General features: G+C 48.3%; 2 protein-coding genes across 3 annotated transcripts in view; one reads left to right on the top strand and one right to left on the bottom strand.

Moving 5' to 3' along the window:
* Positions 1 to 1,667, bottom strand: part of LOC122365683 (fasciculation and elongation protein zeta-2-like) — a 30,290-nt gene extending 28,623 nt beyond the window's left edge. The window contains exon 1 of one of the 2 annotated variants that reach the window (XM_043337109.1): positions 1,271 to 1,667. In XM_043337109.1, coding sequence (XP_043193044.1) covers positions 1,271 to 1,605 — 335 coding nt within the window. In that variant the 5' untranslated portion in view covers positions 1,606 to 1,667. The remainder of the gene's footprint in view (positions 1 to 1,270) is intronic. The other variant, XM_043337108.1, reaches the window with a different exon arrangement.
* Positions 65 to 13,733, top strand: part of LOC122365682 (cathepsin D-like) — a 39,241-nt gene continuing 25,572 nt past the window's right edge. Inside the window, exon 1 of the mRNA XM_043337107.1 lies at positions 65 to 188. The gene's annotated coding sequence lies outside the window, so the exon portion shown is untranslated. The remainder of the gene's footprint in view (positions 189 to 13,733) is intronic.

Here is a 13,733-nt window from a genome sequence, read left to right as displayed (position 1 = left end):
CAAAACTTACACATGTGATAAAATGCAAAACAGAAACACAGGTACAAAATTACAAACTTACAGAACAATATCAAAAGGTAAGGGCAAATGTCTCTGTTCCAGGTTGCAGTTCACTGCAGAGCATATAAATACCTGGATATAGATGTCATGAAGTCATATGTCAAGATACCACATCAGCCTTGAAGAAGGTATGTTTATTGTTTAGTGCTATGACCTGTGAGCTGTGACTGTCCTAAGCTCCTCAAAGCTCATCCTGAGGCTATGCTACCTCAAACATTGCCTAACACTTTCCCAAAAGAAAATGTGGTCTTCTGGAGTAAATAAAAGTGAGTAACTTCAAAAGCCCCCCTGCAAAAAACCACTGCTCATCATTTCAGCACCCATGCAGTGTGCAAACAGGATGTTAAATACAATAAATGTTACTGTGGTAAGCAACACAGCTTTCTTCCAACTTCCTCTTAGTTCACTGTCTTGCTTTATGAGAGCGATTCCAATGAAAAAGTGCCCCAGTTTAGGCTGCAATACCTAATAACAAATGGCTGGCATCAAAAGGAGAACCATGCACAGAAAACCTGATGCTGATTTACATTTTTCATATCAAGTACATTTTCAGTTTTGAGCAAGGTGTAAAAAGAGACAATTCTGGGATTCATGTTGATTTCTGCAAGGAAAGAGATTAGAAGAAAAGACCCAATGCAACTGCCAGTGCCACAATTATTGAGGTAGCATCCATTTAATTTTCATTTTTCTTGTATATTTTCATCAACAGCATAAACTGCCATGCAACCCAGCTGAATTTTGATACTGATAATGCCCTCCCTTTATTTGGCAAATGGCTTAAACATCAGCAATAAGCAAAGTTCTTTGCTTTATGCTGCTTCTGAGTTCTGCTAATACTAATAGCAATGAGAAAGTCAAAAGGCCTCTCAGAAATCAGATAAATCACAGAATTGAGAGAAACAATGATATTTAGACAAACACAATTGAATCGTTACTCAGCTAAAATGGTAGAAGCAAAGCAGGCGTCACACTTGTTTTTTGCAACCAAGGAGAGACATGCTACTAGGACGTAGGTTAGGTTGTGTGTTTTAGGTTGTAGGTTATAGGTAAGGTTAGGTCAGGTTGGGTTTGGTTTGATTAGAAAGCATCTCTGGACAGTGCCTCTTCTTGTTTCCAAAAAAAAAACAAGCATGAAGCCTGCTTTACAACAAATACTAAATCTGTGGCAAGCTGAAACACTGAAACATTGGTAAAAAACTTATATACTCACTGGCAGTCATTCATTATTTCCTCTTGACTTCGAACCTGCACTGGTGCCATTTCTTCGACATTTTCTTCAAAATTGCTGAAACACTTTGTTATTTTCTCATCAAAACTGTTCACAAGGTCCTCAAGGGAACCGGAAAATGTCTCATTGAAGTTCTCCGAAAATCCTTCCACTGCATTATCGTTCGGCACTTCCCTGGGTTTCAAGGGTTTCACATTGGAATTTTCTACATCTTGTGAGCTCTGAAAATCACTAAATTCACCAAAATCTTCGTCGTTTTCCGATTTAGCCAAAGGGGCCTCTGCACGGAGCTCAGCCATTTTTGCCGCAGCCTTCATTTGTTTACGCCCAGCCGTGTCCTCTGTGCAATGCGTCGGCGCTCGACAGATGTCGCTAGTGCAGCGCAGGGAAGGGCAGGGAGCTCGGCGACCGAGGTGCGTCGTGCGCAGGGTCCGGCGCCTGCGCTGCTCGCCGGCAGCCGTCACAGCTCGATAATCAATACCGGCCCTCCTGCATTTGCACTTTGCTGAGGGCCTTGGGCCGCCATGCAATCCAAATGAAACTGCTTGAGCTGCCTTTGCTCTGCACCTAGGGGAAGGAGGGTGAATTGCGCCACCTTAAGGAAAAACGCTAATTGCAAGAAAACCGCTGGAGATAGGTATAAGCATGCTTTGGTAACCATTTCAAAGAGGAGCTCATTGACTACGATTTAAGAGCCTCCCGATCAATTAAGAATGTTTCGTTTGCTTCTGACAGCTGCTTTTTCAGAAACATGCAAAAGGGCACATTTGCCAACAACTGCTGCAAATTGCGCCAGGGGGATGGCGCAATTAGAACCCAATTGCGCCCTATACTTTAACATGGCTAAGTGAATGAGACGGAATGCATACACCCCGGCAGTCTAATGTCATTGCGGCTTACTTACATGTATAATGTTATTCAGGCTAGATGAATAATAAATGTAGGTATAAATCGCGATGTTTTTTGCCCAGGTAGATAACTTTACATGTGTCCGTACGCTTGTAAAAGTGCAACGAAAACGTTTACTGTAACCGACTAGATATATGTGAACGTATGCGCCTATACAGTTAACTTTTCAATCGGTTCTTTCAAAATTAATAGTTTTTATCGTTTTGACAACTTAATGACATCAGTTTTTACTTTTTTATCATAGCTGTCACTTCTCACGCCTGAGTCCATGTTGAAAATGTCGTATTTTGTCAATTACACCACAAGTCGTGGCCTAAATGGCAGCTGCATTATAAGTTTGACGAGAGAAATAATTTGCGGACTAACGACAGCGGGCTGCTCCCTTGCCTGACATTAAACTCCTTCTTTATTGCAATCAGTTAATGATGCATTCATACTGTCGTGATACAATGGCTACACCATTATTCTATTTGCGCCCCCCTGGCGCAATTGCCATGGGCGCAATTAAAATTGAGGCACTTTTTAATAAAAGCATAGAAGTTATCATAAAGATGTTGCAGGAAGTTTACGGTTTCAGTGATATACAATGAAAAAGGGGTTTTTCTTTCTAAATATCACTCTGAAAATCACACAAATATCGTAAATTTTTATAGCCAACGGTTCAAAATACTGCAAAAAAGTTAAGAAAACGCCATAACATCTTTGATGGCGTAATGAGCCTTGCTGATTGGCTTCGTCGGAGTGTTTGGGCCATAAAAGGAACAATCCAGTGGTGAAAATAATGTTTTCGAACACAAAATTCTAAACATGCCATTGAATCCGTGGGAATGTTGGTGGGCGCAATTGGTTAGGAGGGCGCAATACACCCACTTTCCCCTATAGGTAGGTACCAGGGGCGGATCCAGCCATTTTCCAAGTGAGGGGCCAAAACCGGCCACTTTCCGAGCCCATTCAAAACTCCATACTGAGACTTAGGGTGCACTGATTACCCACCCACCCCGAACAAAACATGTCCGTGAAGTTATGTCCGTGAAGTTAGCGTCAGCAACAGCAACGAATACAGCGTCGGATTCAGAATCACTTGAAAAACTCCTATCAGCTCAATTGGGGGACGGGGAGCAAGAATATGACATTTATATGGCCCTAGCTCTTACCCCTTACCCCTTAATCGGCCCTTAAAGGAAGGGGCGCGTCAGAAGTGCCTCAAGGGTTCGTCTGATCGCCAAAATAAGGGTCGCAATCGATTCCTTGGGTCAATATCTAGCCGCAGCCTCGGGTTCCAGATGTGTGCAACTTACCCCTTACCCCTTAAACGAACCCTTGAGCCACTTTTGAAGCGCCCCTTCCTTTAAGGGCCAATTAAGGGGTAAGGGGTAAGATGCACACATCTGGAACCCGAGGCTGCGGCTAGATATTGACCCGAGGAATCGATTGCGACCCTTATTTTGGAGATCAGACGAACCCTTGAGGCTTTTTTGACGCGCCCTTTCCTTTAAGGGCCGATTAAGGGGTAAGGGGTAAGTTGCACACATCTGGAACCCGAGGCTGCGGCTAGATATTGACCCGAGGAATCGATTGCGACCCTTATTTTGGCGATCAGACGAACCCTTGAGGCACTTTTGACGCGCCCCTTCTTAAGGGCCGATTAAGGGGTAAGGGGTAGGGGAAGTTGGGGCAATGCCGGGGTTGGGGCAAAGCCGAAATTCGAGATATTTCGAAAACCGTACGACATGGATGACACCTGTCAGTGATGCTCTGAAGCTTAAGTGACTACCAATTATCGCATGTTTGTTACCAGTCGTCATTCGGAATACTTCGGCTGTGAGGGCGCCAAGAGCGTTTTCAAGGTACGTTTCCTTTGTACTACATGCGTCTTCGAAGCTGCATTTCCTACTCATTATGCTACCGTTTGTCTGGCCAATTCGGCCAAGTAATCTTCAGCACGTCTTTGCATAAGTGTGCTGCCTATTTGAAATTTATACAACACGTTGAAAAGTTATGGGCCTGCAAATGAAAGTATGGCTGGCTGGGGTAATGCCGAAAACGTGCATTTACGCGTGTTAAAGCATGCTACGTGAACTTTATCGAACTTTAACTTTACCGTAGAATAGCAACGCGTATTTTTAGTCACACAAATTACACTTTTAACCGACACAACGGCCTGTTACCATAAGGAATGATTTACCTGGCCTTTTCTTATTATATCACACAATTTTAACTTCCAGTGTGCACCAAGCGTCCTCAAGCTCTTAAAACGCGTGTCAGCTTTGACGAATTCTGGATAAAATTTGAGATAAAATAGCAAAACATCAATTTCGGCATTCCCGTAGATCATTTCTCCCATTTTCGGCTTTCCCCGCAGTCCGGGGCAACGCCGAAAAAGTCACTTCTTTGATATTTTTAGTTTGTGCGCTTAACGGTATGCGAATTCATCAAATGCGCCTGGTATGTTTGAAAGGCAAAAGACTGGCCTCTCGAATGACGCCAACAAGAATAGCTTATGTTGTCTACCTTGCGTGCTACGGGCGTCAGAAAAAAAGTATTCGGCGTTCCCCCAACTTCCCCTAAGTTGCACACATCTGGAACCCGAGGCTGCGGCTAGATATTGACCCGGGGAATCGATTGCGACCTTTATTTTGGCGATCAGGCGAACCCTTGAAGCACTTTTGACGCGCCCCTTCCTTTAAGGGCTGATTACGAGCGAGCGAGCGCAGCGAGCGAGCGAGTTCATACTCAGGGAAAATCCTGAGTATGAGCGGCCGGCCGTGGGGACGCTCTTCAAAAGCTAATATCTTAGGAACGGGACATCTGATTGACAAGCGGTCTTCTTTACTGAATGTCACTTGGACGTAAAAGTTCTGTGGTGTGATGGCCACCATGCGTTCTTGCCAACCACCGCACGTGGCGTGTGGTAAAGTTGGACATTTTTTCAGAACCCCCAAAATTGCAACCTCAATAACGGCACAACGGTTGGGCCGATTGAATTGAAACTCGGTACACAGTTAGGTCTCCATCAGATAATTCATCTGCATGTGTTAAAGTTAGGGTGCTACTGCACGTGCGCACGTCCAGGGGGCGTTTCCAGATCTCGAGAACGGCTGGGCCGATTGCGCTCAAATTTGGTACAGGGTTGGGGACCGGTTAATAGGGTGCCGTGCAAAAGTCAATTTGGACCCCGTGTGTACGTGCGCACGCGCAGAATGCCGCTTCCAGATCTCAGGAACGGCTGGGCCGATTGCGTTCAAATTTGGCACACCGCTACCCAGTAAACATGCCGACGTCGGCCCGACGTCGGCCGACGTCGGGGTGACGTCGGCAACTCGGCATCGGCATGCCGAAGTCGGCCCGACGTCGGTCCAACCTCGGCACGACGTCGGCTGGGTGTCGGATATGCCCGCATGTACCGACGTCCAGGCGAGGTCCAGCCGACGTCGGGCCGACGTCGGACCGAGATCAATTGCTGAGGTCCAGCCGACGTCGGGCCGACGTCGGACCGACATCGGCCGCTGTTTTGACCGTTAAAATAATGTAAAATGCATGTTTCATGTTTCACAAAGAGCTTCTGTATTCAAAATATCCTCAGGAAACTCAAATCTTCCTCCACGCCGCAACCCCCTGATCCGGACTGGACGGGAAACTTTATCCCATTTGGGATTGCCCGTAAGTCGAGCTCGCCCGTAGCCGGGTGCGGTGAGTGCTTGGGGGCTGCTCGGCCTATCCTTTGGTCAGGCTCAGCCCCGGCAACTCACCAGGGCCGGGCCCAGTTCATATAGAAAGGCCAGTCGGCAAGAGTCACTTTGCCAAAGTGCCACTAATCAAAGGGACACTTTGGGAAACGTTGGTGCAGGTGTGTAAGAGTGGCTATATGAATCCATTGTGGGGTCGCCCTTTCCAAGTGTCACGTAACAGCAATGGGACTCTATATGAACTGGACCCAGGGTGCTCGCCAAGAAGACCAATGTCTCCATCCTATCATCCTTCCGGCTCTGAAATGGTCTTGTCAGACCGAAAAGGCAAAACCCAACAAAACAAACTAAATTCGTTATCTGGCTGCGTGGTGAAGTGGTTAGCGCACTCAGTGGCGGATCCAAGGGGGGGGGGGTCACATGGGTCATGCCCCCCCTTGAGGCCCGGGGGCCCAAAGACCTGCCAGGGGCACCACCGGCCTATCAGGGGTATCACAGTCCTGACAGGGGCACCACAGGACCGCCAGGGGCACCACAGGCCTAGCAGGGACACCACGGGCCTGGTGCCCCTGGGCCCTGACAGGACTGTAACGCCCCTGACAAGCCTGAAGTGTCCCCGGCAGGCACGTGGTGCCCCTGACAGGCCTGAGGCGCCCCTGCAAGGCCGGTGGTGCCCCTGGCAGGCCTGTAGTGTCCATGGCTGGCCTGTGGTGCCCTTGCTAGGCCTCTGGTGCCCCTGACAGGCTTGTAATGCCCCTGGAAGGACTGTGGTGCCCCTGGGCCCTGACAAGCCTGAGGTGCCCGGTCATGACAGGCTCGTGGTGCTCCTGACAAGCCAATGGTGCCTTGCTAGGCCTGTGGTGCCCCTGACAGGCCCAAGGTGCCCTTGCGAGGCCGGTGGTGCCCCTGGCAGACCTCTGGTGCCCCTGACAGGTCTGTGGTGCCCCTGGCAGGTCTGTGGCGCCCCTGGCAGACCTGTGTTGACTGGTGCCCCTGCTAGGTCGCTGGTTTCCCTCACAGACCTGTGGTGCCCCTGGGCCTTGACAGGCCTGAGATGCCTGGCTATGACAGGCTCGTGGTGCCCCTGATAGACCAGTGGTGCCCTTGCTAGGCCTGTAGTGCCCCTGGCAGGCCTGTGGTGCCCTTGCTAAGCCTCTGGTGCCCCTGACAGGCTTGTGGTGCCCCTGGAAGGACTGTGGTGTCCCTGGGCCATGACAGGCCTGAGGTGCCCATGACAGGCTCGTGGTGCCCTTGCTAGGCCTGTGGTGCCCCTGGCAGGCCTCTGGTGCCCCTGCTACCCCTGCGCCCGGAGAGGACTATGGTGCCCCTGAAAGGCCTGAAGTGCCTCTCGACAGGCCCGTGGTGCCCCTGACAGGCCCAAGTTACCCCTGCGAGGTCGGTGGTGCTCCTGGCAGGCCTCTGGTGCCCCTGGCAGGTCTGTGGTACCCCTGGCAGGCCTTTGTTGACTGGTGCCCCTGCTAGGCCGCTGGTGCCCCTCACAGGCCTGCGGTGCCCCTGGAAGGACTGTGGTGCCCCTGCCCCTAGGGGTGCTCATGGGCCCAACAGGCCCGTTTTGCCCCTGACAGGCCTGTCGTGTATACTTGCTAGACCTGTGGTGCCCCTGCTTCCTGGCAGGCCTGTGGTGCCCCTGGCGGGCCTGTGGCGCCTCTACAAGGCCGTAGGTGCCCCTGACAGGTTTGTGGTGTCCCTGGAAGGACTTTGGTGCCCCTGACAAGCCTGAAGTGTCAAGGACAGACCCTTTAGACGCAAGGGTCAAGTTCGTCGGACTGACAACGATTCGCTTACCTGATAACGTTCCTGGTAAGTACTCACTACTCAGCGTCCACAACATATACATACACACATAGCACATTCATATATACTTGCTTACAATTGGTAAATGTGGTTGTGGCTAAGAGTTAAGATACTGACTAAAAATAAAAAGAAAAGAAAAGAAAACTGAAAATGGGGGCACCACCAAAATGAAGTGGACGAAATCCGTTGAGTTTTTAATTTTGGGTATAGGTAGGGGCACCACTTCGATTCATGACCCTCGCCTCCCCTTGGAGTTTTCCTGGATCCGCCCCTGAGCGCACTAACCTCGCATTCAAATGACACGGGGTTCGAATCCCATCCCCGGATGATGCTTTTGGCGTGTTGTCCCAGTAAACATGCCGACGTCGGCTACTGGGGGGCTCGAATCCCGCCGCCGGTTGATATTTTTGGCGCGTTGTCCCAATAAACATGCCGACGTCGGCCCCGTCGGTCCAACGACAAACGATCTCGTCAACCGCGGCAAACGACCTCGGCCCGACGTCGGCTCGACGTCGGCTGGACTTAGGCTGGACGTCGGAACATGCGGGCATATCCGACGTCCAGCCGATGTCGGGCCAAGGTTGAACCGACGTTGGGCCGACGTCGGGCCGAGCCTCGGCCCGACGTCGGGCCGACGTCGGCATGTTTACTGGGACAGCGCCGCGGAAAAGCGCATACGATAGCCCTATTAACGCCCTTTCTGAGTAATTCTCTCAGATTTGACCTAACGTCAACGGTTTTGCCTGCAGGGGGCAAAAACTGCAAAAAAAGCCGATTTTTTCGGAAAGTTTTTTTCTGCAATAACGTTTGACCCAAGCCTTGTACGAGCTTACTTTCACCGGCATCGTGTTCCTCTCGTCAAGACGCATCGAATGAACTATAACTTAACCTTGAAAGGTCAACTTGAAAATTTGACCTCAGGTCAAGGTCATGACCTGACCGGAAAGGGTCATGTTGCATATTAGTCGATCCGTATCGTCGAGCTGAACACATCTAAGGCGTTTTCATCGCTCTAGCATGCCTCTATCAAAAGTTATTTGCGAAAAACTGATAGATACCATTCGTGACCTAAGATGACCTCAGGGCATAAACAAGGGTCACGGACACCATTTTCATGTTCAGTGTGTCTAAACCACTTGTAATTCGGTGTTTGGGAGTGTTTATAATGTCTTTCTTCCAAAAGAGGCGCATTTCAATTTTCTCCCATTGACTTATAATGGGGAGGTCGCAAAATTGACCTGACCTTAGGTCATCGATATCAAAATTCTGAGATATACATTTTGTGCATACCTACTATTGCTCTTAGCAATCGCTGAAAGTTTCAAAGCGATCGATCACTCGGTGTAGCTATGACAGACACTGAAACTTTTTATGAGGTGAGGTCACTTCAAGTGACCTGGCGACCTGACCTTGAATGACCTTAGTCTGAAATTTTCAAAACATGTGTAGAATTGATGTATGATAAGGTGTACCAAAAACGGCGGCGCTCCGCGTTGACGTTTTTGAGATATTCGCGAAAAACCAGCTGTTCAACCCCCCCCCCCCCAGCAGGGCGCGGGTTAAGGAGGCATCCTCCGAATTCCGATTCCGGAAAACCTTGACCTAGGCACACCAAATTTGGCACACTGACACTACTGGACATGCGCTTTAAGGTGCTGTACAAATTGGCGTGCTGGGTTACACGATGGAAACCTTTTGATGTTGCACTCTGTGTCACATATGTGGGTAGGGCGGGTAGCGCTGGCAAGCTCAAAGACTTAGTCTCAATCGGAACAACTTCAGCCTCAAGGGGGGCGGGGCGCTAGTGGCTCTTGAGGGCGCTATTGATCTCGGATAGGGCGACTGTGATCTTGAGAAGAATGCGGGTGCCTTAGAGGGGCGCCAGTGGTTTCAGGGGGCCCCATCGATCTTGAATGGGGCCGATTGGGGCAGCTGTGAACTTCAGAGGGGCGCCGGGTGCTCTAGAGGGGCGCCATCAACCTTTAACCCGCGACCTGGTGGGGGGGCTATTTTTTGCCCCCCTCCAGACTTTTCGATATATCTCCAGAACCACTGCGCCGATCGTCACCAAACTTTCAGTACCCTCCCGGACATCAATTTTACACATTGTGACCAAAAATTTTTCCAAAGGCTATGATAGGTTGGCCGAAAATGACGTCAGAGTGACGTCATGTTCTGCCGTTTTCGACCCAAAAAAGGGTTTCGCGGGAAGAGCTGTCAGGCCTATAGCTTTGCAAATACAGAAAAATGATACAGACATAAAAGCTGTAGAATGGACAGGGCTACAAAACTGCTATCTCGGATTTTTGAAATTTTTGGATTTTGACCCCCAAAAATCTAAAAATAGATTTTTTGAATATAATAGCCAAAAAATCCAAAAAGTTTTTTGAATTTCGAAAAAAACGGAATATATGTGATAGTCCTTACCGCCTTCTATCTACATACCAAATTTGAGATCGATACCTCTTTTTTTGGCCAAGTTATAGCGAAAAAACTGTTCAAAATTGATGACGTCAAATTTTCAAACTCAATTTTCAGCAATTCTAGACCTCGTAGCGCAAAACAAAGACCACCATTAGACTCCCCGTGACGAGCTGCATCGAATCAATACCCATTTTATGCAAAAATATCAACTTTGAAATTTGACCTTTTTTGACCTGACCTTGACCTGACCTCCACCAGAAAGTGACCTAAACCGTACCTGATGGTCTTATAACCAACACCATTGAGTTGGAAATGAAAAACTGGCCATAAAACATGCATCGCATAACCTTAGTAAAGTTGGGTTCATGTGGTGACCCTTGGTGACCTTTGGTGACCTGACCTGTGACCTGACCTGGTATGACCAGTGACCTCTAACAGCAACATATCTACTAGGCAACTGACGCCCTATCGCTGATTCCCGACAAAATGCGTTTTCCTCGGTGTTATAGCGCATTCCCTAGAAGACCCGTGAACGGTGAAACATTTCATCTTTGACCTGACCTGCAGGGCATATTTTAAGGATTTTTCACTGCGTCCCAAAGGTGGCATAGGGCACATGCTTTGATCGGAAAGGGCACATTGCAAGCGAAATAGTATATAATGCAAGTGAGATAATGTACAGATACATTGTGTACTGTGCTGGTGGAGGGGCACTGCAAGCGGGATATTGGGAGCGGGCTGTGATTGCTTTTGGCCAGTCTCGAAATTCGCCCAGTCGTAGTGCGTTCTTTATCCGCATTCAAAGGGCGGACCGGCGATTCAAAATGACATTTACATTGTTGTTAGTCACTCGTTTTCCTGAACGGCGTTGGGCGTGTTTGACCTCCCTTGACGCACCAAATTGTACCTATGCTTAGAGAATAAATATGAATATGCACATGATTAAAATGTGATACATACGTCTCTTCATGCGTTTTTCACCCTTATCAATTGATTCAAAATAGAGGTTGACGTGTGAAACATGGCCAATTTGCATTGAAGATACTATGTGTTTGAAATAATTAGATGACGTAAGGTCAAACAGTACCCACCTAAGTTGTGACAAAAAATCATCGGATTTTAAAGCTACATAAAAAATCCATCATAGATTAATGCTTTGGATGAACGGATGCTTTGGATGCTTCGGATTTCGCTTCCTTACTGCCTATCATGTAATATAACCCAAACTTTTCCCAATGGAAGTTCCTTTGTTTAATTATTATGCCCAGAAATGTGTCGATTTTGTGCCATTTCAGGGCGCTTTGGGGGGGGGGGGAGCATGGCCCCGTGGCCCCCTCTACAGGGTGCGTCATAAGTTCTGGTACACTTTTTCTTTTAGTAATAAAAAGAGTTACAACAGGTTTACAGAGTTGAGTATTTCAGTAGAGGATCTTTATGAAGTTAAGTCAAAGCACGTGTGATATCATGAAAAAATATTAACTAGATGAGCCTTAATTAAACAAATGGTAACTGACCGCCCGACAGCTAAGTGCACACCATGCCGCCTTTCTCCCTAACAAAGAAAGTTCGCGGGGCCATCGTCTGCATGAAGATGGCGGATATCTCGGTAGCAAAGATATGTCGCACGCTTCGCTGCACGCGGAATCGTGTGTATCGGATGTGGACCCGGTACCAGGAGACCCAGAGTACCGGAGACCGATTCCGTTCCGGCTGCCCCCGGTCCGCCCACACGCCTCAGCTGAAAGCCGCGGTTCGCAGCCGGATTGTCCGCAACCCCGAGTGTCCCATGCGCCAAATGGCCCGGGACCTTAATGTGTCCGAGCGTTCCATGCGCAGACTCATTTCTAAGGATATCCGCGTGAAAAGCCTCCGCAAGAAGCACGTTCACTCCCTCAACGCTGCACAGCGCCACATACGGAAGGAAAGCGCTCTCAAGCTCCTCCGGACCGGGGGCGGCCGGAACGGAATCGGTCTCCGGTACTCTGGGTCTCCTGGTACCGGGTCCACGTCCGATATACAAGATTCCGCGTGCAGCGAAGCGCGCGACATATCTTTGCTACCGAGATATCCGCCATCTTCATGCAGACGATGGCCCCGCGAACTTCCTTTGTTGGGGAGAAAGGCGCCATGGTGTGCACTTAGCTGTCGGACGGTCAGTTATATTGGTGCCAATCGGAATTTCTTTTCTTGGAATTCCAATTTTTGTCCAATTCCAATTTGGAATTTGGACGGAATTCCTAACATTTTTTGGAAATTAATCGGAACACAAGGCCTTTAAAATTTAAAATTTTAAAACGGAGGCCTTTAAAACGCTTTTAAACACTTTTAAAATTTACGCAAAAAAATGCAAAAATCGTTAAAAATTGGAATAGCCCCCGCTTTGGACAAAATTGGAAATTTACTTGGCAATTTCTTGGAATTGGATCGGAATTGGAATTGAAATTTCATGAAATTGGCACCACTAGTCAGTTACCATTTGTTTCATTAAGGCTCAGCTAGTAAATATTTTTTCATGATATTACACGTGTTTTGACTTAACTTCATAGAGATCCTCTACTGAAATACTCATCTCTGTAAACCTGTTGTAACTCTTTTTATTAATAAAAGAAAAAGTGTACCAGAACTTATGACGCACCCTGTATATCCTCCTATGGCCAGACGGCCATGACGGCCCTGATCTGACCGTATGCCATCAAATGTCAAACTTCGCAATGATGCGATATTTTTTTCGGAAAACGTGCCGGTATCTCAAAAACTATGATAGCTAGGAGGGCGCAATCGATAGGAGAAAAGCAATCGATATATCTTGAACAGCTCTTTCGTCAATATTTCGTCAGGATTGAGTTCAGATCAACGGTTAAGGCTCCATAGCCAAAAACGGGTAAAATTACAATTTTTGTCAACATTGGTTTCATGAAAAGCTTTTGAACTAAAAAAAAGGTAGAGAATTTTCGTTTGCACGATCGTTCTTCTCTCATTTTTACCTCGAAATGTCAAGGTCAGAACTTGAGCTCACATTACGGTCATTTCGTGACCAAGATAGATCATGTCGCATATCAGTCGATGCGTTTCGATGAGGTACCTCAAAACAATGATACAATCCACTGTGCATGCAAAAGCCCTGTAGGGCCGGATTTTGGGCCAGGCTCCGGGCCTGCGGGCTCCAACTTGACATCTCTAAACAGGACTTTAGGGAAGGGCAAGACACAGAGTCTGAGCCCTAAGGACAGGGCAGGCACAGGCCATGAAGCTAAGCTAAGACAGATACTTGAGGGCTGGGTAGGATGCAGGGGCCGAGGGCAAGGCAAGGCGCGGGTCTGAGGCTATCATTACACAAGGCCGGAGAGTAGTGCAAGACACAGGGCCTTAGAACACCTGATGATCAACACACCTGATGGCAGGGCAACACGCAGGATCTTAGAGCAGGGCAAGAAATAGTACCTAAAGGTAGAGCAAGACATAAGACACAGGTATGACACAAGGCCCGAAACACCGCCCACGTCTTGTCATACCTTCGGGCCCCGAAGGTATGACAAGACGTGGGCAGTGTTTCACGGACGTCGGACGCTGCTATCAAACTCCGCGAGCTGACGTCATACTTGTGGTAGTGT

Source organism: Amphibalanus amphitrite, unplaced genomic scaffold, assembly GCF_019059575.1.
Source record: "Amphibalanus amphitrite isolate SeventyFive unplaced genomic scaffold, NRLGWU_Aamphi_draft 000757F_arrow, whole genome shotgun sequence".
NCBI classification, from domain to species: Eukaryota; Metazoa; Arthropoda; class Thecostraca; order Balanomorpha; family Balanidae; genus Amphibalanus; species Amphibalanus amphitrite.
This window is presented reverse-complemented; position numbering and strand designations above follow the sequence as displayed.